The sequence below is a fragment of the Varroa jacobsoni genome, unplaced genomic scaffold, assembly GCF_002532875.2.
Source record: "Varroa jacobsoni isolate VJ856 unplaced genomic scaffold, vjacob_1.0 scaffold_585, whole genome shotgun sequence".
Lineage (NCBI taxonomy): Eukaryota > Metazoa > Arthropoda > Arachnida > Mesostigmata > Varroidae > Varroa > Varroa jacobsoni.
This window is the reverse complement of record NW_019213487.1, coordinates 78,938-102,866: the sequence shown is the minus strand read 5'-3', so window position 1 is coordinate 102,866 and position 23,929 is coordinate 78,938. Positions and strand designations below refer to the sequence as shown.

General features: G+C 41.0%; 3 protein-coding genes across 21 annotated transcripts in view; 1 reads left to right on the top strand and 2 right to left on the bottom strand.

Annotated features, from left to right (window-relative positions):
• The first annotated feature begins 1,334 nt into the window (after window positions 1-1,334).
• LOC111261692 (uncharacterized) lies at window positions 1,335-18,994 on the top strand. Of its 5 annotated transcripts, none has more exons than XR_015311632.1 (2): window positions 1,335-2,262; window positions 4,006-4,989. XR_015311632.1 is itself a non-coding variant. In XM_086968804.1 (2 exons), the coding sequence occupies exon 2, from the start codon at window positions 17,653-17,655 to the stop codon at window positions 18,040-18,042; it is 390 nt and encodes a 129-aa protein (XP_086824930.1). In that variant the 5' UTR covers window positions 1,410-2,262; window positions 16,367-17,652; the 3' UTR covers window positions 18,043-18,994. The 5 variants fall into 5 exon arrangements, 4 of the variants coding, with proteins under 4 accessions (XP_086824930.1, XP_086824931.1, XP_086824932.1 ...); XM_086968804.1 differs by lacking the exon at window positions 4,006-4,989 and adding an exon at window positions 16,367-18,994 and having other exon boundaries at window positions 1,410-2,262; XM_086968805.1 differs by lacking the exons at window positions 1,335-2,262; window positions 4,006-4,989 and adding exons at window positions 9,538-10,347; window positions 16,367-18,994.
• LOC111261690 (uncharacterized) lies at window positions 5,041-11,852 on the bottom strand. 8 transcript variants are annotated; one of them, XM_022835353.2, is made up of 5 exons: window positions 11,050-11,852; window positions 7,998-8,235; window positions 6,624-6,692; window positions 6,382-6,423; window positions 5,041-5,331 (listed from the first exon to the last, which is right to left on the bottom strand). In XM_022835353.2, the coding sequence occupies exons 2-5, from the start codon at window positions 8,202-8,204 to the stop codon at window positions 5,188-5,190; spliced, it is 462 nt and encodes a 153-aa protein (XP_022691088.1). In that variant the 5' UTR covers window positions 8,205-8,235; window positions 11,050-11,852; the 3' UTR covers window positions 5,041-5,187. The 8 variants fall into 8 exon arrangements, with proteins under 8 accessions (XP_022691088.1, XP_022691089.1, XP_022691091.1 ...); XM_022835354.2 differs by lacking the exon at window positions 11,050-11,852 and adding an exon at window positions 10,389-10,551; XM_022835356.2 differs by lacking the exon at window positions 11,050-11,852 and adding an exon at window positions 10,393-10,551.
• Window positions 18,995-20,524: 1,530 nt separating the features above from the next.
• Window positions 20,525-23,929, bottom strand: part of Gclc (glutamate--cysteine ligase) — a 20,581-nt gene continuing 17,176 nt past the window's right edge. For all 8 annotated transcript variants that reach the window (XM_022835347.2, XM_022835346.2, XM_022835350.2 and 5 more), the window contains 4 exons: window positions 23,495-23,786; window positions 23,130-23,253; window positions 22,514-22,796; window positions 20,525-22,368 (listed from right to left, as the gene is read on the bottom strand). In XM_022835347.2, coding sequence (XP_022691082.1) covers window positions 22,222-22,368; window positions 22,514-22,796; window positions 23,130-23,253; window positions 23,495-23,786 — 846 coding nt within the window. In that variant the 3' untranslated portion in view covers window positions 20,525-22,221. The remainder of the gene's footprint in view (window positions 22,369-22,513; window positions 22,797-23,129; window positions 23,254-23,494; window positions 23,787-23,929) is intronic.

The window sequence follows — 23,929 nt, the reverse complement described above, 5'->3', positions numbered from 1 at the left end:
CTCAGTTCTTGGTTTTTGCAGAACACAGGAGTATGATAGATGTTAGCTTAGAGAAGTTTGCGTTCCAGATATTTATGATAGTAAATTTTTAGTAGTTTATTTAAGAAAATACTTTCTAGTTCCTTTTCCATTAAACTTTCTTTTATACACTTAAGTTTAGTTCGTCGAGATCTCGTTTCAATATCGTGCTTTTTTCCATCATACCGAGCTCGATTGTAGCTTCCATCCTTTTGAATTTATTTCCAAACGACTTCAAGCATGGGAATGAACCGTTTTGAAGACTGTTCATAGATCCAAGCTGTATATTGTAGGTGTATATTACTACCTCTACAACCTGGTCTTGAATTCTCCGGTTGTTCGTTCGCTGGCGATCGACAAACAAGGCTGCTCCAAACGCATCGGCCGACTGTTGTTACAATATAATCTATTACTATCAACTTTCTTTCTAACTGATGTGATTATTAAATCGCATATTTTCACGGTATACAGTAGACACTTTCGTTGTTATATTGCTACCTTTTGTTTTACGAAATGTTTTACAGCTCTGTAGAATTGTGTTGACCATAGGGCCTCACAATCCTTCCTTCTACTGTTTTGATTACTCAGGTGTCCTTGTACGGTCGTCGCCACTGGTTTGAGAACCCTTTGGCTAGAATGTTACGGCAACTGGCACCCAAAGCAGGCGGAACAGAGATTAACGGAAACAAACACTTTCCCTCTACATTTAAGGACTGGTGTTACTCTTTCAATTAGGGCTCTTGTTTTTTTTTAGATGAAGCCTTTATTGGAAGCGATCATACCCGAATTACCTAAACTGAATATTTTTTACGCACTCTCCATCAACTGCGCGTCTGTCGTTAGGTGCTCGGCAGATGTCCAACAAACAATCTTGGGTGTCACCTTCGTATAAATGACACGTAGATCTGGATTTAACTTATTTTTTATTATTCAGCAGTAAGCGTCATTCCTACCTTGCGAAGTATAAAAACGGCTTCGGATGATAAAAATTGGATCAGTTCAGTCATAACTTTACGAAGCAATAGCTAGGGAATATAGATTTATTTAAACGCGTAACTTTCGAACTCAAATAATCTGATAGAGCTTAATTGGAATTCACATGACTATATTGTAAACACATTACCGCTAAGGAAAAACATGGTCCTAGCAACATATTGTGGCTCACAAAGGAATGGCTAATAGAGGGACCACATGGCCCCGGTAGTCAGCACGTATCCATGAGTGCACCGCCGTAATAAGCATTAATAGCAAGCCTGTCGCTGACCACAAAATCAGTGCGCTAACAGCCACAGGAGCTGTCGAAAGGGTAACGATGTCGCTTTATAGCTTTGTTAGGAAAGCCCCCGCTCCTAGAAGTTAAGCCAGGCTTGTCCTGAGTTGTTGTTCAAAGAAGTAGTGAAAAGTGTTGCTGAAAATTTGTCCACATACGTGGACAGCTGAAGTTTAACTTGAAATTACACAACTGTTAACAGCAAATAGGTTTTGCTGCTGATGGTACCGCTGCCCGGCACACAGACTCTGCCGTCATATCTAGACTATGTCGGTTCGTGTCTAAATGACAGAGCAATCGTCAACAAGCAATTCATTATGTATTAACCAGCAAAATCGAGAAGATACACGCTAATTTAAACCTCAATAAGGGCCCTATGTTAGACGTCTAGAAACAAAGGAAGATAACCTTCAGTTAGCTTAAGAAAAGAAAGAACTAGATGTTTTATTTTGCTACACATAAAGAGATAGTGAAATTGGTTTCTCTGTGATTGTAGCATGTTTATAGACGCAACCGTGATTATTAACAAAAAATCGTATTTGCAACTTATTCGTAACTCGTCTTCACGGCCCCGGTAAATACGTCAGTACTCATTAGGCGAATGATAGTGCTTGTTGTGAATATGACGTAGATACTTTTTTGATTTGGTAACTAAAGTGGCTAAGTGATGGAACATGTAGATGTGTTAGGATAATATTTTGCCTACCAGATTGATTAAGAGATAAGACAAGTGGCCAGATTGCTAGAGATGATAAAAGCACGATGAGAAAACGTCTTTGTAAGTGACGCGGTTGAAAAATATGGAAAAATTGTACGTTTCACCAGGCTTTAGCAGTCGTTCGTCGGCAATTTGGCATGGCAATAGATTAGTTGTCTCCAATGTTACATAGTTCAAGTTTCGCTATCATTTGGATCCTATATGAATTACAAGCTCCGCTCAGTCGACCGACAGGATACACAACGAAGACCAGTGTGTTAGTTTATTTATGAAATAATCATAACGATTATAGTAATACTCAGTGCTCAATCTTTTTTACTTGTGCGTTTTCTATGGTTACTGAAAGATTTTCCTTGACGTCCGTCCAATACAGTTACGGGTAGTCTACACATGGAAGGTTACGGTAGGATACCATTGTATTCTTTCCAGCCGCAATTAAGTACAACAAAAGTGCAAAACAACTTCTTCTATAATCGGCAAGTTAATGGAGGACAAATACTAAAAATCATAAAAGTTCTAGCTGGTACGTATTGCATTTAATTCTTGCGCTAAGCTGAAGCTCATTTTATTGGGCGACGAATTAGGTGGGTTCCGTGACGTGAAGGTTTGCGCGTTTCCCTATGAAATCCCATCGATTTTCGTTCGCAGCTGTCTGCTCGGACGCGGTCACCGCTTGCTAATAAAATGATGATGGCACTGTGATGTTTACTTCTACTGCATGGCTAACTGTTGTTAAAGTTTATAGTGAAAATATTAGGAGTCGAATAAGACAAGATTTGAAAAAATTGACGATTTCAGCTGCGGTAAATACCGTGGAAATTAGATCCAAACGTACATGTGTCCGAGTGTTTGCTTTTCCTTAAACTACAAAATTGGGGCAATTTTCCGAAACCATTTCATTAAAAAATGGATTAAGATCATGCTGCCAAGTATCAATTGTGAATTGATGGAACTACGCAGTTTCAAATACAGCACCCGGAGCCTCTTCGCTGTTAGACACGCATAAGAGTTCTAACACTAGAATATTTCTAAAACGCGTATATTATCTCCGTTATCAAATTACTACCTGACAGTCACTATCAGTTCTATTGATATTATCATTATTATTATTATACTAATGTGCCCGAGGTGTATTTGAATAATCTATAAATCTATATAAACAAAAAAAAAAGGAGTTTGGTTATGAATGTATGTTTTATGACATGTGCCTGAATTTCCATTTTGAAGCATTGCGCGCTGTTATGAGGGCGCCACTGAATGTCACTTTTCAACAATCGATGGTGACTACACTACACTACTGAACGATTTCAACAAATGGGGCTGCCTTTTGTTGTTCTTATTAAATAGAATCAGGTAACACAGTTGCGTCCAGGTTCAAGTAACACAATAGCCTAGAAATAACATAGCGTAACAATAATACGATCCTTAATGTACAGACGAGCCAGATTAAATTAATAAATTTGTGCGATTTTCTAGATACGTAACTTAACCCATTGTTCTGGGTAATCACTGCGGATTAATGGAGGAACTGACATTATAGTTTAGGTCTCGTGACTAAGCCCTCTTTCCTTCCTGCGAACCTTATCAAGATTCGTATTCTGATGCAAAGTCATTACTAGAAAAACGAAAATATGCTGAATTGCACTAATGGAGCACACATTTTTTCATGAGAGCATGAGGCTGGTATTAAAAATATTGAATTCATGTAACTAATTTATTCGCTATAAAATTCCTGCCGAGGTTCGCATGCTTCTGCTGTAACAACAGCTATACAAAAACAGCCGAAGTATCTTGGTACTTATCGAACTCCAAAAGTCCCTACTAAGTTACCATAGGCAACGCTTGATACGAAGGCAACTTTATCGGACGATTTGTGATGAAACGTGTCCGTTGGTGAACCTATATGAGACTGTATTTGTGTATGATTAGAAGATTGATGTTTACGCTAAATTCAAAAACACAGGGCTTTTAAGGATAACTGATCACCTTTTTATTCCAGACTCGTTTCTCCGAAACATGAAGCAGAAGCTAGTTTGCTAAAAGAGGAAAACCTTATTTCTTCACAAGCCATCTGTTTACATGTACACACTGCAATAATGTAAAGAGGATTAGAACTACATTAAGCCTTGCAACCTGCAACACAAGAGGATGCAATTCAAAAATATTATTTCGAAAATTTCCCATTGGCACTAGGGCTCGACCTCGACCGGCAACCAGACCCGGTGTGATGCAACGCTACCCCCCACTATAACACATGCAAATGTATACATTGGCTCTTTGTCGCTTATTGGTTATATTATTTTTACTTAATGCAGCAGATTGCAGCCTAATCGAAGCAAGAAAAAGGCAGAAGTTCTGACGAAACTTACCATTCAAATTGACGAAAGTTTTTCGTAAAACTGTATAATAAGGTGAATTACGACGCCAAATATCAGGCGAGAGACAATGTGGTTGGTTGCTCAGAAGTTTAGGACAACGAAACAAAAGACAATGACTATGTTGGCCTTTGACGACGCGGTCGAATGCAGGAAGCTGGAGTTCGTAATTATATGTAAAAACAAATCTCACGATTCTTGAACTAGGCCCTAAAGGTTTTTGTCCATGATTAAAAGATCTCTTTCTTCCGGTTACCTAAAGTTTGATGATAATCAATTAACTGTAATAGTTCGTCTTAGTCAAGGCACCCAGCGTCATTTTTATGAACCGCGCGCGCTCAAACATATTTGAATTTGTCGTCGTAAAATTGTTTAAAAATCCCTTTTGAGTTATACCCATATACATATTGTAGTGAAATATGCGTACAAAGTATTATATCTACGAGTATAACTGTGCCTGTCAATACATATTTCCTATTCAAGGCTATAAATATGGTCCGAAAAAACCGCTCTATAAATCAACCTAACCTTTAATGAATGAAAAAAAACCCGTGAAATCTGTCTAACGTAACGTAATTAGCTGTCAGCAGATTCGATTATGTCATTTTCAGCTTTTGATACGTTCCGATCACTAAATGTTATGAAAACACAGTTATAGATAACTATATTGGTGATTTTTATTAATAGCATCATGTTTGTTTTCGATCCAAACTAATAATCACACTATTAGTATGGTATAAAGAAGGTTGACGTTCCTCTGACCGTGCCTTTCGTTGGATAATACTGTAGTAGAGAAACGGTGAGACCTACACCGAGCCCGGGGGAACCTCGAACCTAGTATCGTCGCCCCACAGGTCTACACAGGAAGCAATTTTGTCAGCTTCTTTAATAATTTCCAGAGGCTCGCCTTCTTGTCGCTCGTGAACAATTACAGAACAAGATTGGACGTTCTGAAATTCAACAATTTTTTCTTTATGTATACGATTATGCGCGTACTTATTCGTAATTATGCTCTTATTTTAAGCTAGCGCCAAGCTCATATTTTGTGATACCGTCCTAAACAGAAACTGAGACAAAAACACTTGATAGAAGTGCATAGATAAATAGTAAAAGGCAACACATACCCATAAAGACAAACAATACAAACACTATAATAATAATAATGCCACGAAAAAGTATCTCGGTGAAGAACAAACATGGAACGGAAACAATTTCGGATGACCACCGCGACTATTAACTCAATCATAATTTCAATCCAATTAGTATCGTTACGTATAAATTGACATTCTTTTCTAACATGATTACACTTTTTCGTCAGCGCCATATATACAGTGTCCCCAGACAAACACTTAAACTCACATCGACAGGTCAACGTTGGACTAACATCGCTATATTAACCGGGGGGGGGGGGGGGTCAACTAGAGTAGCTGATGTCGAATCGAGTATCAAATGGAGTTAACAAGGACTGGCAAACGTCAAAATACTTGAGTGAAAATTTAAAATTATTAATATAACTGATGATGATGATCAAATAAAACAAATTCTAAACGTTTAAATAATTTTGCAAGCGAATTTCAACTCTCTCGTTTTACCCATGTAACACTCACGAATAACTTTGGTTTGTCAAAACGAAAGTTATATTTGTATTTTGTCCTCTCGGATTCGACTGTACGTATTATTTTATGGCACTGCTAAGAAAATGTCTGACCAGAGACTAACGAGGCTCGGACAGAAGCTGCCAGCTGCTTTGGCGGGTGTGTAAGCGCACCTCTAAATTATGACATAGCTAAATCGAGGAGAGCACTTGATTAAGGAGATTCGGTGAAGATTTAAAATTGCCGGGTTCAGACCATTTTGGGTGTAGGATACTTTCAAAAAGACAGACACAATAAAGTAGAACACATAAAAAAATGAATGACCTGTATGTATCTTCTTTATGGGTGCATCTGCTCTTGCCATGAACAAGTGAGATTTTAAGTGAGAGCGGAATCTAAACATACCTTTACATACATAGTGACGTTAAATATATGCCCGTCCTTTATCTGCAACAGAAGAGAAAACTGTAAATTAATATTGTGCCGCATTGTGCGCATATTCGTTTCCTAAACAACAACTACTCGACGTCTGGAGGCATCAGGAGGCAAAAACACATTGGTAATCTTCTATTGCAGGATGTTTTATTCGATACGGCCTTGCCAGTGTCATTGCGTCGTATAATGGCCTATCTACTAAATCTCTTTACCCTCAAGTGATTGACTAGAACAATCTTCGGTATCTCCCACAACGAGGCGATGGCGTGCGGAGCATTCTCCTTAGCGATATTTTGTTGAACGGCACGTGCAGGGTGGTTGATGTGTTTTCGAAAGAAACACATAAGACAGAACTTATTATAATCCACCATTTATGACCAGCGTATCTAAAACAAGTATACTATATTTTATTTAGAGGCGTAATACAACCAAATAAATGAGTTTGCTACGATTGTTAGTATAACAATTCAGGGTTCGACCGGACACCGTGATCTATTGGCAGGCGACATGTTTTTCTAAGCAAGGTTGAGTAGTGTTTGTTCAGCCTGAACAAACTCATATTCAACATAGTCTAACAGAATCAGGCGAAAAGAGAGACTCTTTGCTAGCGGTGCAGGTAGGAGCGGACATAATGTAGACGGTGCAGGATTCCGTTGAACAGATGTCTCTACTGTATCGCCTGGCTTGCGATAAGCGTACGCTTATTACGCAGATAGCGTCGATGTTGAGCTGAAAAGCAATACTCAGAGCTGGAAAATAGGAACTTTCCAGGACTATTGAATATGGCTGATATTTCAGTCTAGTTGAACGCTAGCAACAGCCCTGAGCGCATGTGTAAAATCGAATATGTATAAGCCTCAGTTCTTTTTGTGAAATTAAGTAACTTGAAATTTCAGTGGCATTCACAGTTTAGGCAAAACAGTGTGCTGTTTTGCTGAACGGATTTACTAAAGTTGACCTTTAGTAAATCCGTTCAGCAGAATCGACATCGATTATACTATTTACAACGCTAAACCTTAAATGTTTATTGGTAAATGCTGACGTAGCAACATCAGCATTGAAGTCTCAACGCATTCACGAGTTGGATGAGGAAAAAATGAAGCTGTAGAGGAATCCTGATAAGTTGCGTGCATCGGGATAGTTTTTTTGTGCGAATTTTCATACTAATACAAAAGTCATTGAACGAAAAAGTTTGTTGCTCTGGGAAGTATGGTGCAGCTTAAATAAATGATACGTTAGTGAAAAACTAGGGGAATGATTAGGCACAAAAATCAATTTCGCGTTATCTTTTTATTCAAACATTTGAAATTAGTTGCATAATGAATTAGCGGTTACCACGCTCAAATGGGGATTTTGTTAGAGGGGCTAATAAGTCAAGGCACGTTTGTGCCGAGAACGAAAGTTTCTGATACTTTAATTTTAAGACACTTAAGATTTATATAATTAATTTGATTTAATGACATATCAAGTTTATAAAAATATAGATACATTCGTAATTGTAAGTGGCCATATAAATAAATGAAATATAAACATATTATATAACTATGAACATCAAATGAAATATCTCTCAGATATTCTTTACCAACCTGCATGGCGACACTCGCCGTATGAACCTCATCTTCAGGCATCAGATTTAGCGTTTTACGCAACTGCTTTTCAGCGAAATCCGCTTGACTTTTGAACGCGGAAAACTTTCCGCCTTCATTAGCATGGTATTCCCCCGAGGCAGTGATCCCATCAACGAAAATCGTCATTAATAATGCGCACAGGATAACTGATCTCGTTGAATGCATTTCTCTGCCTTCAAACTTTTAGCGGCCTTTCCTAAACGCAATGTTTTATTCTTAATAGGCTGAAATCATTGGTGACTCGATCTACAATCTCTGGCCTATTTTAGGAACACCTTCCGATATCCGTTCAATTTAATTTAAAGCCGCCCCCTTCGTAAGGTACTTTCTCGACAAGAAAACGTTCATTTATACACACACAAAAAAGCAGCATAAAATCTCGGACAAACACAGATTGTTTTTACACCGGGCATTTACTGTTTCCTGACTTGGTCACGCGGAAGCTTCGTGATCGTCTTTTAACTGTAAGTTTTCTGATTATCGTTCGGCTTCGGGCGATCAGAACGACTCGGCGGAGTTGCTAACCTCCGGAAAGTAGTAGAAACCTAGGTCGTTGTCGAATAGTGTATGGCTATCTTTACTGGGTGACAGATTAGAATGGCTTTAAATAGTAAATGTATCGTGTCGTACACTTCCTCTAAGATGCAAAAACCAATCCCTGATATGGGAAGATCTCAGCTGGAGCTTCGCAAAGCTCACCTACACCATTTGGTAACGTACGCGATCAAAGTCTGCATGTTGCATATATTTGTAATGTTCATTTATTCACTAAAGTCAGAGGCGCCATCATATAGGAAACAAGCACGCTACGATGGGCTCGATATAATCAGCTTCATCATATGATCACGTTGTTTCATCACGTCTCACTGGGAACTGCGAGATTGGACTAGCGAGAAGCCTCGCACTCGAAATATGAGGCATAGTTATGAGTTCAACATTCACTATCATCGAAGTCTACGTCATCAGCTTGTCTGGCGAATGTAATTCGGCGAAATCATTTATTGTCAGCGGCTGTGTCAGGGCAATAGGTAAACGAAAAGCTGCACCATGTGTTTATTCGGCAGTCGGTTCCTGTGTAAATGATTGTCCCAGGTCGGCTATTACTATTAATTGCTACGGCAATGGCCATAGTTGTAATCTTCGATAGTTCGAAATATTCAGCCAGTGCTATTGTATTGCTCAGCTAGAATGCGCTAGCAGGCAATCTCATGTTAACTGTCTAACTGTGTTTCAATGAATTTCTTGCACGGAAATCAACACAACTAAAATTTTGTTTCCATTCCTAGCAATGTTCGCTTCTAGAATACTGAATTAACGAATTTCTTGTTTTTCTTTTTAACCTTCTAGTTAAAACTTCACCTTTCTAGGTTAACATAATACTTCGCTCTCATCACCCCTTCACTTTTCGGCTATCAAAAGCCAGCTAAGCTATAAGCTAGTAACATGCCAAAAATGTGAGTGTTTCTAGATTATCGATCTAAACGACATTAGCTGTCCCGTTCTGCAGTTTTGAAATTGTTAAAAAGACACGGTGAATGTTCCTTTGCCATACCCCTGCCGTGTTCACAAGTCTTAGCATCATGTTTGTCGGTCTCACGTATTTCTATGGCATGATTTACCCTAGAGTTAAGGATCGCCCCAATTCACTAATACGACACTGTATTTAACTCAGCATTAGAGAGCCTATTCTAAGATGAAATTGTCAATGTTCGGATGCACCATAACGCAATGTGATGAAATAATGAAGCTTCGTGTCGAATAGGAGTTACCTGCTGTTCTTCTGAAGGAATAACCCCTACTGCAATCTGTGACCTATTGTGATCGATGAATCAATTTGAGGCCACAACCTATTCATATTAATGAGAAATTCTATTGTTGCTTGCAATTATGGATCTGTAGAGTATTTTTTGCGCAGAGAGAAACAAGCCAAACTGGCACCAAATGTTTCATGTCTTTTCAACACATCATCGTATTTGAAACGAACATAAGGGTATCAGGTGCTCGAAGTGACAATCAGTGTGGATAATATTTTTTTAAACGCGACTAAGACGGTGAAGCATCTGAGAGTTAACACTTCAACGAAAAGTTAGCTGATTTTCAACCTACTTATACAGTGGTCCTGAATGTATCGTAATAGGTAATTTGTGTATGTTACTGCAACTGTGTATCTAATTGGAGAATCCAAGTTTTGCGCTCTCAGTTTTATCAGCGGACGTCTTGTCGATTTTACCATTGGGACGACCACACACCATCGAAAGGATTCGATTGCAACCGTGATTCAGGATTGCAGTCTGACATCGTCATACTTGTAGGTTTCACCAAAATATTGAAAAGCCCACTATTTCGCACCTACTTCATTGATGCACTTGAGCTGTATATCCTATCCAACAGCGTTGTGCTAGACTCATTGCACATCACACATAATTTTCGACTGTCATGAAGTGCATTAGTAGTTATGTACACATCTCAAATGTACGGTCTTTATGAGAATAGCCGTCTTGCATCCCATATCTGTCTGCCAGAAAACTTTCTTACCAGAGTTTAGCATTCTGCGCTTATATAAATATAGGGGAGCCGTTGAGAATCAGTTATACCCGCATTTTAACAGCCTAAATGAGCTTTGACAGGATGACAGTTCACCCGTTGCCTTGTTACGATTCATGACCGATCGTTCGACGAGGTCCGTACCTGGTATCAATGGCTCACTCTGTCTATTGTTAACATAGACCGCCTCTTCTCCCCCCTTTTTTTTCTTTAGCCCTGCTTCTCTTTAGAAGCTGTCTTACCAGCCAGCAACAAACGGACGTTAAGTATTTATACTCAACTAGGCATAATACATTCATGGGCAAACAGTTAACTCAAAGCTGTGTGCAGCCGGAGGATCGATATCTCGTGTGTGGCCTGCGGTCAACACTCGCTATGCCACTTCTTGCCCGCAGCCAATTTCACAACTTCACGGCCCCTGCTTTCTTAACAAGCGAAACGCCAACATACACGCGCATAGACATACATGCATGAGGAGAAAGAGCAAGACGAAAAGTCTTCGACGAAACAGCGGACTTCACGTGACCTGGCGGGGAAGACCTTCACTGCCGTAGGCACAGTCACCAGCAGACAATGAGCACTAGCACTAGAGCGGTACGAGCATCGGTCAGGCAACCCGGTAGCACCACCAAATAGGACCACCCTGAAAAGACCAGCAGTCTGCTGAAGCCGCAACGTCAATTTCAGACATCGACTTTCCCATGGAGATGGCTTTCTGTTGGCGCTACCCAACAGTGGTTATTTGAATCGTCAAACTCTCCATCATCGCCTCATTGGGCGATTTACTAGCATAATAGCTTTACGATAAATGCGCCGGAACAAAAGAACTACGTCTAGCACTTGGCTAACAGGCACAGTAATAGTACTAACAGATCTGATTCGTTAGATTTGCGTCTAACGCGACTACATGCTGGAAGCATTCATCGCCGTAAAAACAGATTTTTTATTTTACTTCTACCTCATATGTAGGCCTATGTATGTATACGTCTTCAATTACCATGGCATTGAGAAGGAATCGATCTATGAGGTCTTTTTATTTTTATCAGAATGTCTTGTTTGAACGCGTCCGCACCATAGATATTGTAAATCAGAAGAAGCCAGGCTGAGCTGGTAGAAATTAGAAACGCAGCAGGTAGATTGGCATGTATGAGCGTATGCTTGTTGCTGGCCGCGTACTAAGTAGAGTCGATGTTACGAGCAGTTAGCAAAATGGCGTGCATGCAACTGACACAACTCAATGAAAAGATTTTTCCAATTATATTGGAAGTAAATAAGAATAACCCCGCATAACGAAGTAGAAATTGATTCGATATTCCATACGTAAACAAAGATATGTTCCATTTCTACGATATTCGCCTTTGCACAAATAGAGATGACTTCTTATTGCTTATTGTGATCCAAAGGGACGGACAATAAGGCCTTTCTTGAATCTCTACCACGCTTTCGAGTTGTCATCTAGCTGCTTTCTGATCAAAGGGATCACGCGAAGAGGCCCAACGTCATATATGTGACGCTGCTGTCAATACGAAAATAACAACCATTATTGCCGCTGGTCATATTTGGCAATGTGATGAATGATAAGGTGCTTAACGAAAGTTGCTGGTACTTAGGTTCTATTGTTGCGAAGTTTCGTAAAGACGTGGGTTGAACCTGTCAAACTCTATTTAACATTGCTAAGTCGAATTCATCACGTGACCTAACCCGAATCGACCCAGCCTCATGGACTGTTATGACAAATGCGTGCAATTTACTAGCATAGAGTCCATCAGCGACCCTACATACTTGCGTAGCCTTTGCTCTGAAGCACTTCTTCCATTTCACCTGTCTGCGAGCGTCAAAATTTCGTTTATCCCTTATAAGAACTTTCTATTATTTTTGAAGCCCCAGTTCACACTAAGTTTATTATAAGTATATCAATTCTGTCCCTGTGTATTGTGACCCGCTACTTTTCATGACTGCTGCACCGTGCAGCGCTATTGCCAGATTGCCCATACCTCGAGCTTGGGCAATGATCCAATGTAACGCTTTATTACAAAGCAGCGAATTGATTGTCCCACCAAAGAAGAGAGCTAAGAAACTCCCGTGTTTCTCAAAGCTCGCAATTGTTCCGCCAAGAATATCTTTTCGATTCTTATTTTGTATAGTCTGCTCAGGCACTCTGGCTTGCTCGCACACGCTCAGCCATTATCCTTCTGTCATTCAACCCGTACAATACCTATTGACGGTGAGTTATAGTAACGCCAAGATATTCCTTTTTTTTGCTATAAGGACAGAGCTTAATCAGAGTACGGCTCCAAAGCAGGTAAGGGACGATATCTTTATAACAACGTCTAGTCTGTCTATTATTGGCGGACACGTTGGGCTGTCTTTTCGTCTGATATCTGCACTTCATTGTGAACATTTCTGTATTGTGTATCCGTGTGCATTCGGCACTGTGTAGGCGTCTAGTTTCATGGAACAAGCTCGAAACTAGTTGGAAATTGGTACGTAGTAGATCACTGATATGGGATAGTCGAGCTCTTGAAGAGCTGAAGGAATAGATCAAGTATTTATTGCGGGAGATAGCCTAAGCCAGGTCAAGTGTACATATATGCAGTGCTATACAATTCGGTTGACCACTAACGTTTTTTTGAGTTGGATTTTTACTAGAACGAATGTTGGCTCTACTTCAGAAGCAGACCCAGTTCTCGCTTAAACGCTAGAAATTGACAGAATGAATATTATCTTGTGGACTGAAGACGGCAAGGCGATGACCTGGTCGTTTAATGATCCAGTTGACAGGGACGGAATTCATGTGTTATCAGCCAGCATATCTTATGCGAGCGTAGCATTGACATCTACGATTGGAATTCGTGAAACTGAAGGCGCGAATTCCACTGGTCATGTCGCTGCTTTTATGCACATACGCTTATTACAATCCGCTTAATAAGCGATCTGTCGTTAACACGCATGCATTATTGACATTAAAATTCATTCGGACCCAAAAACGACGTTCAGCTGAGGTGATGATGAACTTCTAGTCCAAGCCAAGTAGTTTGAGAACTTATGGATTTGTTAATCATCTCATTGTATAATTAGGGACTTGACGTAAAATACATGTATCTATGTACAGCATTTTTGTCTTCCCAAATTAGATGCGATACAAATTCATATATACATTTGATGGCCTGTCGTCGAGCGCAGTGTGCTTCACTATGCGTTGAATGACATTCTAATTAGGAAATTCACCACTATTACTTAAAACGCTACTGCGATCTGGGCGATCCGGCGCCCTCGAATCTCGTACAGAAAATGTTGGTCAGCAACAACTTCATCGGGCCACCATTCCATTTTCATACGGCAACGTTTTCTTGGTCAAATCGCAAACCTCTCGTTCTTCCGAAGCGATCCAAAGAATGAGTAGTAGTGGTTGTATGACTAAATTATACTCATTCTTCTACCACTTCCTCTAGTGCTGTTATTACCAATACTTGATTGGCTTGTTTTAGGACATAACGATGCCGATCTAATTTCGAGGTCTTATTTAGCTCGTTACAGATGTTGATCTCTACGTCTTGTTACCACCCGTCCTAGCAATCGTCCCACAGGAAGAAATGTGAATGTCATGGAAGTCATGTCTTTACAGGACCCCGACTAGTAGCCATGTAGCCACAAGCAAGTTGGCCCTCGATGCAGTTTTAAAAGCTACATGAACATCGTCGTGAGGCCATCTGCTATATTGGATTGTGTTGACTGCACTGCTGCAGGCGATGACGGCAAAGATGACGAAGCAGAAAATGATTCCAGAAACAGAAAATCTTCCTCGTTAGCAGCAGCACGATGAGAGATGTTTTCTATTGGCGCTGACGAACGAAAAACCAACCGTCAACGATATCCTTTAGCAAAAATGAATCGAGCTACGTTCGATGACGCTTCCCGTTCATGTTTTCACTGAACCACTCTGGATCGACCGTTAGTTGCCGATTTTTCTCTCGGTCGGTAAATTGGTCTGTCGTTGAGCCACGACGGATAGAGCCGAGTCGGCACGAAGCAGGCCAGACCACTGCATAATCGTTGTATGATGAATACTTTCTCTCTACAATCCACTCGCGCTGCAGTCGCAGGCGCAGTGTGCGCCATGGCCGAAACCTACTTCCGTTGGTTACTGCTGTTTTTTTCTGTTGGTTGTTGGCTGATTCTGGCCATTGTTACTCGCTTTATTTGCTGCAGTCGACGAATTATCGCACACAGAAATAGTCGTTGTCGACGCTTGCGGTAGCGGCCGACGTTAAGCCGGGACCAGTGTAAATCGTCAGTGGACAAGATCCTTTAGCAAAAATGGGCCAAGTCTATGACCGCCCCTTCCGCTGCTGCAATTGCCGAATCAAACGATTGATGGTTTGTTGGTCATGCTTTGGATAAGGACAATGTTGCGTTATTACTGTTGCTGCTTAAAACTGTATTTTTGTTTAATAAATGTTCATTACGACATACCTTACATCTGCTGTTAAAAAGCTCGCTAACTCTGTAGTGGCATATTCCTGTGACGACTGGCGAACAAAGTGCGGCGGGCACTTTGCAAATTATAGCATTCAACGACAAAGCACAAATAAGAAACGAAAAAATGACGGCGGCGAAAGAAACCGATGCCGAAAAACTTGTTATTAACAAGTTGGAGCAGGGAGCTTGCCGTACGTGAGCAATGACGAACCAAAAAGCATCATATTCAAGGGGTGAATCAAGATAGAAACATGTGCTAATCGATCCAGCTGAAGTCTCTTCATTTCGAAGCGGGTGCCAGCCAGGATAAGGCTGACCTTAGCACCCTTGCTCCTCTCGTTTTATCCTAAGATCACCACTTCGACCGCTCCAAAAGAGTCTTTGTAAGATTTATATATATATACGTATGTATACATTCATCAATTTTTATCTTTCTTCTAATGATCCACCGTGAAATAAATGATGTATCGGGGGAGAACTATTTTTCGAATGCTGTTGTCTGAGAAATGTAAGCATTATTGAATGTGTAGCCAGAGATGCTAACATATAAAAACGTATAGCAGCAGGTGAGTGACTGCTGAATTGTCTTCGCATTACTGCAGACACTTATGGTAACTGGTGTAAAACAATGTTGCTAACTGCAACGTACTTCTCGTCAAAGTTGTTTTGAGTAAGTTGCTAATCTAGCAACTCAGTTGCTTCTTTTTGTTTATTCGCTAATTCACACAGAAGAACTGGGTTTTAATTTACAGGTTTACATGCCCGATCGCAGCAGCTGCGTGAAAAAAGAGATAAAGACCTGTTTACACTGAATAGACTATCATTCTTAGAACTTGGACACTACTGAGATTGTTTTTTGACGTTCAATATAAACTAGAAGGATGTCGAAGTGCCTGATGAGCACACCAATTTGGGTGGTTCAACGACTAATAGAAATCACGTAGTCATATAGACAATTTTAAAGCTCGTATCTAAAATACGATAATTATATTTTACTGTTTCGATTTATCCTTTTGAAACAAGGGACCTAGAAATTTTCAAAGGTTTTTTTCTTTTTTTTTTTCACACAAAACTTCGTCACCGAACTAACTGAAGTGACGACCTTTGTGGATCTCTATTCACGCTCGCGAGCATAACAGTACAAGTCAAAACAACAACCAGCTCATTCTGAGATCCGTTCATATACTCTCCTAATAGTCCTGCCAGGTTGCTTGAGTATACGTTTCTGCTTTACCTTATCTGCTTATTGTTCAATAACGGTAAACATGAAAAATCGGATGACGGCAGTCTCTCTTTATTTGCAGGTTGGACGGTTCCATCTGGTGATACCATGCACAGTGTAGCATATTCGCAGACGTTCGTCCGTGACTGGGCTCTAGACCCACAAATAACTGAATACCTTAGCCCCGTTGAATTGTCTCCATAGAAGTTGGTCTGAGTCGGCACAAGCCTTTGACAACAGTTTAATGCACCACTCATTTCTTACTGCTATTTCCGTTTCTCGAGTACGAACCGAGTAAAGAACACTGACGATCGGTGCAAATGCGAATTCATTCGTCGTGTCAGCCTGTTTTTCTGTCATCTATTTTAGCGAGCGGCATCAGCGGAGGCGGTGTCCACAACCTTAACCAGCTAAAGGCGCCGCCTGCACGACGCTCCTTCCCCTTAGACAAAAAAAGAAATCTCTGCACAGACATCCAGCAACGTAGAACAACGCCGATGGAGATGTCAGGGATGAGAGTTTCAACAACGAAAAATTCCTCGCGACGTTGAAGCGACAAATAGTGGCTTGTTCCATTATGTTTCGTTTTTTCTTGTTGTCGAGAACATTTGCCAAGCGAAGTTTTTGAATAGAGGACGCATACGAGTAAGCATAAAGAAAGGACAACGAAAGAAAGCCATTCGACGAACAGTAAAAGACTACATTTAGATAAGCGCAGCAACTAAGGAGACTATCCACGTTAACTGGGTCGTCAATATCGCGGCCAGCATCCTTAGCCTATATCAAAAACCAGCCACTGCTACTACTAGTAAAGCAAACTGCCGAAACTACCATTCCCAGAAAAAGAAAACCCAATACTATACGCCAGCGTTCTATGACGTCGACGTTTGTTAGTCTTTACGCGGTAGAAGGCAGCATTCTGCCGAGGACCTCAGAAACAAACGGTGACGGACTGACTGAGGATGCTCACTCCCCTGTTTCAAGATCACGTAACGAAATGTTGTGCGATGCATTGCTCACCGCAGAAAGAGCCAATGATGAAACTATACAGAAAATCACAAAGAAAATTAGTGAGCGTACGGCAAAAGCGATTCGATCAATGAAACGATAACAGCAGTACAATGAGGATATACAATAGCGAAGGCGGAGACAGGCAGATACCGTGTGCTGTCAAGGCACTGGAGACGACGACGACTTCAATGAAACGTTTATAAGTACAGGATAATGTACAAAGCTGAAAGGGGAACTGAAAATAATATGCGCCCGGGGGTCCAGCAGATATTTAGCGCACATGCACAGTACTGAAGTTGTACCGGGGCCAAACAGGAACAGCTTCTTAGGCAGCGGCAAGCTCATAGACGAAAGGCAATGTGCAAATCAGATCGGGAGTTCAGCAGAGAAGGACGCTTGACGTATACGACACGGAAAATCGGTGGGTGGTGGCAGCAGGGGCGTGGAGGTAGCCGTCGAAGACGAGGAGAGATCGAGTCGGGAATCAAAGCCGAAGCACTGTTAAAGATGGCTTCACGAAAAATGCTACGGGTGAAAGAAAAACGTGACGAAGAAAAAGAAAAGGCTGAAAGTGGACATGAAACCGAAGCAACTTCGGGCATGGTACCGGCTGGAGCAATCACGAGCAGGAATGAGGCAATGAGGAGCGTCGCCACGTTATGGCTCGTATCACTGGATCCGTTGGCAGTCTATTGGCTGGCAGCAACGGTAAGCCGCGAACAAAACGGTCAACCTAACGAACAGTGAGTAACCCATCTCGGGGATGCCACGGGCGGGGGGCCCTTACCGCTGTCGTTATCTTGTACTGACGGCAAGCCTTTGCTGTCAGCGCGTTAACAAGAAATAATAACAAGAGGAATGGACGAGCCAGAATAAACGATAACAACAACATCAGCAAGATATCTTCGACGAAGAAAATGTTACAAAGGACTTACATTTTAGGCATGCGTAGGCTGAGCTCGAAAAAAATAAGTAATCACAACAGTGAACAAAACGACAGAGAAGAAGTGAACAGGTCGTGAAAATAGTGACGTCGTAGCCGATCAAACGTTGCAATACACAAGAACCCTATAATCCCATTACCGTACAATTTGACATACAGGACGGCCCGTTTCTTCTACGATTTAAATGCACCTTTAATATGCCAACAGGGAAGGAACTTGCGATGCTCGTGGCGTAGTATGTAACCAAATATTCTCCATGTAACGACAGCATTTTAATTCGAATTCCATTATCTTGGGCCGAATGAAACCTTGCAAATGATGCGGTTTAATATTAAAGTAGAGGTCTCCAAGCCTCGCTCAGAATTTGCTCAGGTAAACATACATTTTGCTGCAAACAGATAACAAACACACTTGGTCTCTTTTCGAGGCGATAACACACACGGAACGTTTTAAAAATGTATCTGAATACTTTTCAGAGGCTGACCTGCCATTTCGGCGAGCCACACTGAGAATTACACAATGGCTATGATAAGACAACTGACTTGAACAAACCAACCTAAATAGTAATACTTCTTCTGATTTTCTGATACCCATTAGCTTGAAATTCCCTAAACCAAGATCTTCGCAGACTTGACTAGTCATGTTATCTGTTTGTTAAAATCAAGTTAAAATGTCATTTGTATACTTTTCCAGTTTCCCGTAACAACAACAGAAATAAAGAACCAAGAAAAAAAGTTTTGTAACTATAACCAGAAGCGGACTTTTCAAAGCATTACGCTTTTTTTTACATACCCGTCGGTCATTACTACCCATCTCAGTAATACATCTCAGTAGAGGTCCTTTTACTAACTACTAATACAATTGTAACATGAAGAAGCATAGTTCCAATGAGAAACACAGGAAATTGCCGAACATGTGTCATTGTCCATTCTGACCCGCTAAAAACGATTGTCTAAAAAATAGCAAAACTATTTTAGTCTAACGTGCTGCCTATCTAGTCTATCGCCAAGTTAGTCTATCGAAAGCACTCTTCTAATTCATATACAATGCTAAATCCTGACTCATCCATAACAGTTGTGTGTAGGTGGGGCAATGTGTAGCAAAATCGAGTCCTACACGTTACGAGCCACTCGATATAAGCCGCCTGTTTAGGCGGCAGCCTTTTACTTTACAAGCATTTTGTTGATCTTAACCTGCAAATCGAATATATATGTCGTGAAAAAACTAGACTGCGCATTAGTTATTGTTCATTTCTATGCGAACTGTCCACCATTTGCAGCCCTGTTGCTTTTCGCTTTACCAGTAAAGCGCTTAACGAACGCACGACAGAAGATGGACTAACTAGTTGCACGTAGGCCTGCACCGAAATGTGACGGTTATCTTTACAACGGCAGACATAATATCTTGCGTGCGAATATACTGACAATGCGAATTAAATTCTACCAAATTTATTGGGTAGTACTCGTTTGATGAGCAGGCTACAACAACGTCTGGTAGCAACATTGCTAAAGTTTTGATTTGCCAGTTCTGTATTCGAGTTACAAAGCAGCAGCGATGACCCAGCCACCCGACAATAACCAGATATATGGAAAGTCAATTCTCCGAACAGTCTTCGTTTCGTATTGCGCGTTCGACATCTGAGACGAAGCTTTCAATACGGAGAGCTGTATACGTCACGGAAAGCGCTGCTGAGGACAAGCGTACCTAGATTAGCCATATTAGCGATGGGCCTCTGGCGTCGTCAGGCCGTTTGCATATACGTAGAAGACTGAGCAGACGTGGGAGTAGCAGTATGTGCTTCACTGAACCGCCGCGTTGATTCATTTCCGAAGATCCCCACCAAGATGACGCGCAATAATGCAGCTACAACTGGAGCGATGCCGCTCTTTTTCTTACGATTAGCAAACTTCAGTCATCAGGTGCAGGCCAGCAGCAACACGAACGAGGCTGACGACGTCCGCAGTCGTCACAGGTCGCTTATCAGCCACTATGACAGTCGCACACGGAGGGTCTAATTTGACAGACTTGGTAACGTCTGCATGAACATTATGCCTATGCTATCATCTCACCGTGCTAGCTTTCCCCCTGTTGTGCAATATTTAATCTAGTTTGTCTATGGGAAAATCAGCTCCATGAACATTTCGGTTATGGGAAATCGCACAAGATCTTCTCGGGTCTCTACATCTGTGTAACTAGACGGAACTTTGATTGAATAGCCAATAGTTTTCAATATAGAATTGCATCCAGAAATCTGCCTCTAACTTAAGAAATAACGACAAGTAAGCTTACTGTAGCATATTTATCAACATTTATTTGTTTTGTCACGGCCATAAATGAATGTCGCTTAATTACAATTTGGTGTTTCACAATAAGCATATAGGAAAGCCTGTTGCAAACAAGCCGCCATGATTATTTGTAGCATCCGATACTCAAAAATAACGCAAGTTACTGTCGAATCCTTGTTAATAATTGAGACTGGACTGACGGCTGATTTAGCTACGTCAGAAAGCACAAAAGCTATATTAAACGGATAGGATTGATCGTCATTGGTTCAACAACAGTAGTTTTTTTCGAATACTTCCGAATCGAATTGCGTACAACAACGTAGCCTTAACAGCTAGTCTCGTCCCTTTCGATCGTCGCGGGACTATTGGTGTAGCATGTCTTACATATCTACCTGGATGTTTCTATATAGTTTATTCCAACACATTGTTTGGTGTCGTTCTATAACACAATCGTATTATAAGTATTGCCATGGCAGTACAGCAAACCCAGTTTGGGGCAAGAATAAGGGCGAATAACCAAAAAAATCAGAAGACATTTCGCACAATATAATGATTGCTATTACTGATTTTGCCATCTTCCGTCACTGCGTACACTCTAGAATTTATCCGGTGGCAAGAATCATTATACGTTGGTTGCCTCGTTAAAAGTTGGTTTTTCCGGCAGATCAATATTTACAGGTGAGCTCTATTCGTTATCAAAGGACAGGTAAACAAACAAACAAGCCGCTAAACGAGAATACAGCATACGGATATATGGCGACGCATGTATCCCTACTCTGAATATGTATTTTGGTATCTGCGATCAGGCAAACCACTGAAGGTACCTACATACAGCTGACATACATATTTATCAACAACAGTAGAAATACGCCATTTTATCTACGGGGGGTCGGTGTAGCCCCAAAAAGACCTCGTTGGCATTATTTCGACACCATTATCACTTGCCTGCATTACCTATCTCTGCTTTTACTACCCACCACTTCGTAGGCTCATAGCCAAGATGGAGTAAGTCTTCTGCTAAGCTGCTTTAATTGCTCATGATAACGCTCGCATATAGTATGTGACTCTGTGCTAAGATCTACTTAACCGGGAAAGTAAAATTTCATATACCAACAAACAACTCGCGCCAATGTATCTTGTTTCTTGGTAAACAAACACTATAGCTGCGGTCAAATAATAGATACATCGAGAGTTTCTTTGTGTCAACGTCAAAATTCATTACTTAATTTATAATTTGTCATATCCGTGTTTTGCCATAACAATGATTAGCGAAGGACCTGCTCGATCCTCGGCACAGGATGCTCCGACGGTAGCTAATCACAGCATTGCTTTCGTATATTTTCACAATCAGGCAGGACGGTGGCCAAATGCAAAAGTAAAGAATAATCTGCTTGTACAAACCTACCCAATACAATATTTTGTCTTGCCAGCCCTTCCGAGTAATATATACCCGCAGGCCTATGTCCGAAATTGCCTGTTGGCCTTTAACCAGCTGTAAGTCGGTGCGTCATCACAGGCTTCGCAGCAGCTTTGCAGTATGATGCTGATTGCCACAGTCGATTCGTTTGAGGTTGTGCTTGTGTTGTTTTGCTATGCGGGAAACCTGTCTCTTCAGCAGTGCTGATTGCCACAGTTGATTCATTTGAGGTTCCATACGGTTAGCTTGTCCTGTTTTGCTATGCGGGAAACCTGTCTCTTCAACAGCACTGGTTACGTAGAACTGCTCGAGGCACTTGCGACTTCGACCTCGAGCACCATTCGCCGAAAAGTGAAGGTTCATCGATTTTCTGTTCCTGGATCTCGACTAGACGATGCGTCAGATCGTACGTAATTAACTCGCTCACCTGTAGGCAAATTCAAAGAACAATTACGTTACAGAATAAACAGTAGAAGACCAGAAGAAAAAATTACAGAAACGCATTACAGCATAACAAGTAATTCCCATCTAAACGTAAATTGCAAACCTACGTGGAGAACTGAGCCACAAACCTTGGAGTCTTTCTTATAGTCCGAATGGCTCAATATAAATTGCCGGATCCATGTTGCTGTGGTAAGGAATTCGCCTTTAGCCCGTTTCGAAATAAGGTTGAGATAGTGCGCAATAGTGCATTGCGTGTCAACATCGACCTCCATTGACTTGAGATACTTCTTGATCAGCGGGATCAGGCCTGGAAATGACTCGGTCCCATTCATTATCCCATCTGCGGTCATCTTCACTATACAGGGGGTTGGATGACCATTTGTTCTAGCTGTTTCTGGAGTCAAATTATCCCTGCAGATATACGCACATATAGAGCGTATGCGTTTAAAGTCTAAATATGGTGCACCCATTGCGGAGAAGCATAATGAAATTAGACTTGACGACTCGCACAGGTAGCATTAATGCTATAATTGCTTGGCCCTATGGACAATACTCAGGACATCCCAGTGCCTGCTCCGTTGAAATATAATGATGATCAGTATTAAACTATAATTATGCCTTGTTTATTTCCCCATTTCATTATTTACTTTTCGTTTATAAATTAAATACATTGTAATTTATAAGGCCTATACTATACCAATATATTTTGATTTTGTTTCAAACAAATTTTGAGTTTACACACACCTCGTCGTACCATCCTCGTGGTGCACCCCATTGAGTCCAAATCCTTCAAGGATAACGTCCTGTCGAAACCAGAATTTACTCTTTCGTGCAGCATCTTGTTTTTGGGCCTCTTCCATATTTTCATCTGCAAGAGACATGTAAAAATTCACACATGTGCTACGAACCCCCCTCCCCCCCGCGCTTTTCCCTTGTATTTTTATTAAATGTGATTGTGTTTCAATACGTTACACTGCAATACAGCTGCACTTTTCGTACATTATTAATTTCAAATAATAACACAATTTCAAGACGAACGACCGGGTCGTTCCACAATACACTTAAACGACAATCGGAATCAATCAATGATAAAATTGTTCTATACCAACCAAGTTTAGAGATGGGCACTAGAAAATCGAGTCCGTAGGATATAATAACTCTGGAGAGCAAAACAATGAACACTGTAAAGGCCGCATTTTCGAACTCGGTAGTCTGGATTTCCATCGGTCGGAACTCCACTCTCCAACCGATTGATGTCTCGGGCGGGGGTGGCTTAAATCGCATATTGTGCCAATTCGTCGACTGGAGATTCTCGAAATGATCCGTATCGCGTGCGTCATCCTGGTCGATCTTTTCCTCAAAAATGACTAGCGGATCTCGAATCATCAGGTGCGAAATGTGCTAAAAGCAAGATACACATATGGATTGTTACAGTGTTAATCGATCTAGATTTATTTCGGGCTTGGTTCCCGCAAATTAACGCGGAAAAGATAACTAATGACGTCAACAACTCGTAAATGATGCCTGATGAGTAGGTATGATCA